The sequence below is a fragment of the Aplysia californica genome, unplaced genomic scaffold (assembly GCF_000002075.1).
Source record: "Aplysia californica isolate F4 #8 unplaced genomic scaffold, AplCal3.0 scaffold00196, whole genome shotgun sequence".
Lineage (NCBI taxonomy): Eukaryota > Metazoa > Mollusca > Gastropoda > Aplysiida > Aplysiidae > Aplysia > Aplysia californica.
Genome location: NW_004797466.1, coordinates 121,130 through 123,147, shown reverse-complemented (window position 1 = coordinate 123,147; position 2,018 = coordinate 121,130). Strand labels below are relative to the sequence as shown.

Below are 2,018 nucleotides of genomic sequence, written 5' to 3'. Positions count from 1 at the left end.
CACACACACACACCCACTCACACACAACACACATATTTGTACTTTCTATTTTTACGATGAATCAGCATGTAACAGAATAGGGTGATAACAACACTGAGAGAAAAAGTGAAGTAAAGGAACCGGCCACACAATCATCCTTACACACACACACACACACACACACACACACACACACACACACACACACACACACACAGAGCCCATCCACCCACCCATACACTGGTAAAAATTGAAAATCGGAGGCAATTCAAGTTTGGTAACGTACGGGCAGATCAGAGAATGATACTAGCTGCTAACTGAGCCATCTCAAAATTTAATACAAATAAAACACATTGTTTTGTATGGTTAACAAAATTTGCGTTTTCGAGTGTCCCAAAGGCACTATAAGATATTTATTCATACATAAGTGGTGGCATCCTTGTGAAATCAGGCGCTTTTCATAATAATGAAGTAAAAAAACCTCCAACATTTTTCAGCCCGATGATATATTTGTTTTGGACTCCACACCGTTTATGTCCATTTACAAACACATTCCTGTGAGGATTTTACTGAAAAACGTTGATAAAAGGCACAACAATATTGTAAATTTGCAATTACCAAAGTCACCACAGCTTTGGATATCACCAAACTTATACAGCCATTTCTCGATAATTTTCCCTCTGGCACTAGGTGCCCCCTCCCACCTCCTTCAATTGCAATCACCTCGATTTCTATTCAAATTAGAAGGATATTGTTTTCATCAAACGCAAGGCAAATGGACAGCTTTTAAGACGATATCAATAACTCTATATACCCAAAAATTGACGAGCGCCTGATTCCACCACGTCGGAACTCATAAATGGTCGCTTTTATGGACGAGCGGGCTAACCCAGATTTCGGAGGTTTCCGGAAATCTTGACCAACACCAAAAGTGGGCATTGCCATACCTTTAGGGGAAGTTTGGTTTAATTGGTGTGTATATTTGTTTGGTTATAGAGAAAACTCTCTTTGTCTTTTAAAGAAACTGAACAAGTGGCCAAAGCTTTACCTTAGATTTTCTCAAAACAGCATTTTTCGGGATAGCCCGCTTGTGCTTAAAAGCGACCAAATAAGCCTTGGCGAAAGCGTTTGCGTGGGGAGAAACGTTCACTGTTCTACTCACCCATGAGGCTTTTGATCTCTGGCAGGTCCACGCTGAAGACACTCATGACTGCCAGGAGGCGCCGTAAGCCATGATGACGTATTCCGTACTTCTCGAGAATAGGGACTGCTGTAACAGACACGTTCATCAATGTTTAAGTCTCTCCCATCGTCGTTTTCATCAAGTTAACTCAGTCCGTATTTTTTTCCACCCCACTATAAAGACCAATCTTCTCCGCATTTGTCCACATCTGACATAGATGGACAAACTATCCTAACTATATCATCCTCATCCTCATCCTCATCCTCATCCTCATCCTCATCCTCATCATCATCATCATCATCATCATCATCATCATCATCATCATCATCATCGTCATCGTCATCCTCAGCATCATCATCATTTTTTAGAAGGAAGAAAATTATGGAGACCTGAATATTTTGGGGAACTATGACGGCACTATCTTAAGAAATATTCAAAAATATATAATGTGATATGATGATCATCATTAATATCATCAACAGGAAGAACGGAAGGAGCAGTGGCAGACATCTTCTCCACCTCGCCCACTGAGCAGTCAACATAATAACACACACAACCTGACCAATTTCTACACTCACCAGCAACAAGTCCCTCATCTGACGTCGTTCCCGTGAGTATCTCAGTCCCCTCCACGTGCGCGTGCGCCACCAGCCTCTCTGGTGTGTCTGGTATGACGTGACCATCCACCACCGGCCTGAACTGGGGCACCAGCGACACCGGATGCTGGAACTCACGTGGGGAAAGAAAGAGTCAACATCATAGTCACACGCACACGTGAGCAAATTATGATATAATAGTAATACATGTAATACATGTAATAGTAATAATGATTATGATAATACTAATAATAATAATA

The 2,018-nt window shown here is 41.4% G+C and overlaps 1 protein-coding gene across 1 annotated transcript in view; it reads right to left on the bottom strand.

Moving 5' to 3' along the window:
* LOC101847112 (cholinesterase) overlaps nucleotides 1-2,018 on the bottom strand; it is a 98,344-nt gene that overhangs the window by 19,817 nt on the left and 76,509 nt on the right. Inside the window, exons 8-9 of the mRNA XM_035969926.1 lie at nucleotides 1,741-1,891; nucleotides 1,142-1,249 (exon numbers count right to left, since the gene is read on the bottom strand). Of these exons, the coding sequence (XP_035825819.1) occupies nucleotides 1,142-1,249; nucleotides 1,741-1,891 (259 nt within the window). The remainder of the gene's footprint in view (nucleotides 1-1,141; nucleotides 1,250-1,740; nucleotides 1,892-2,018) is intronic.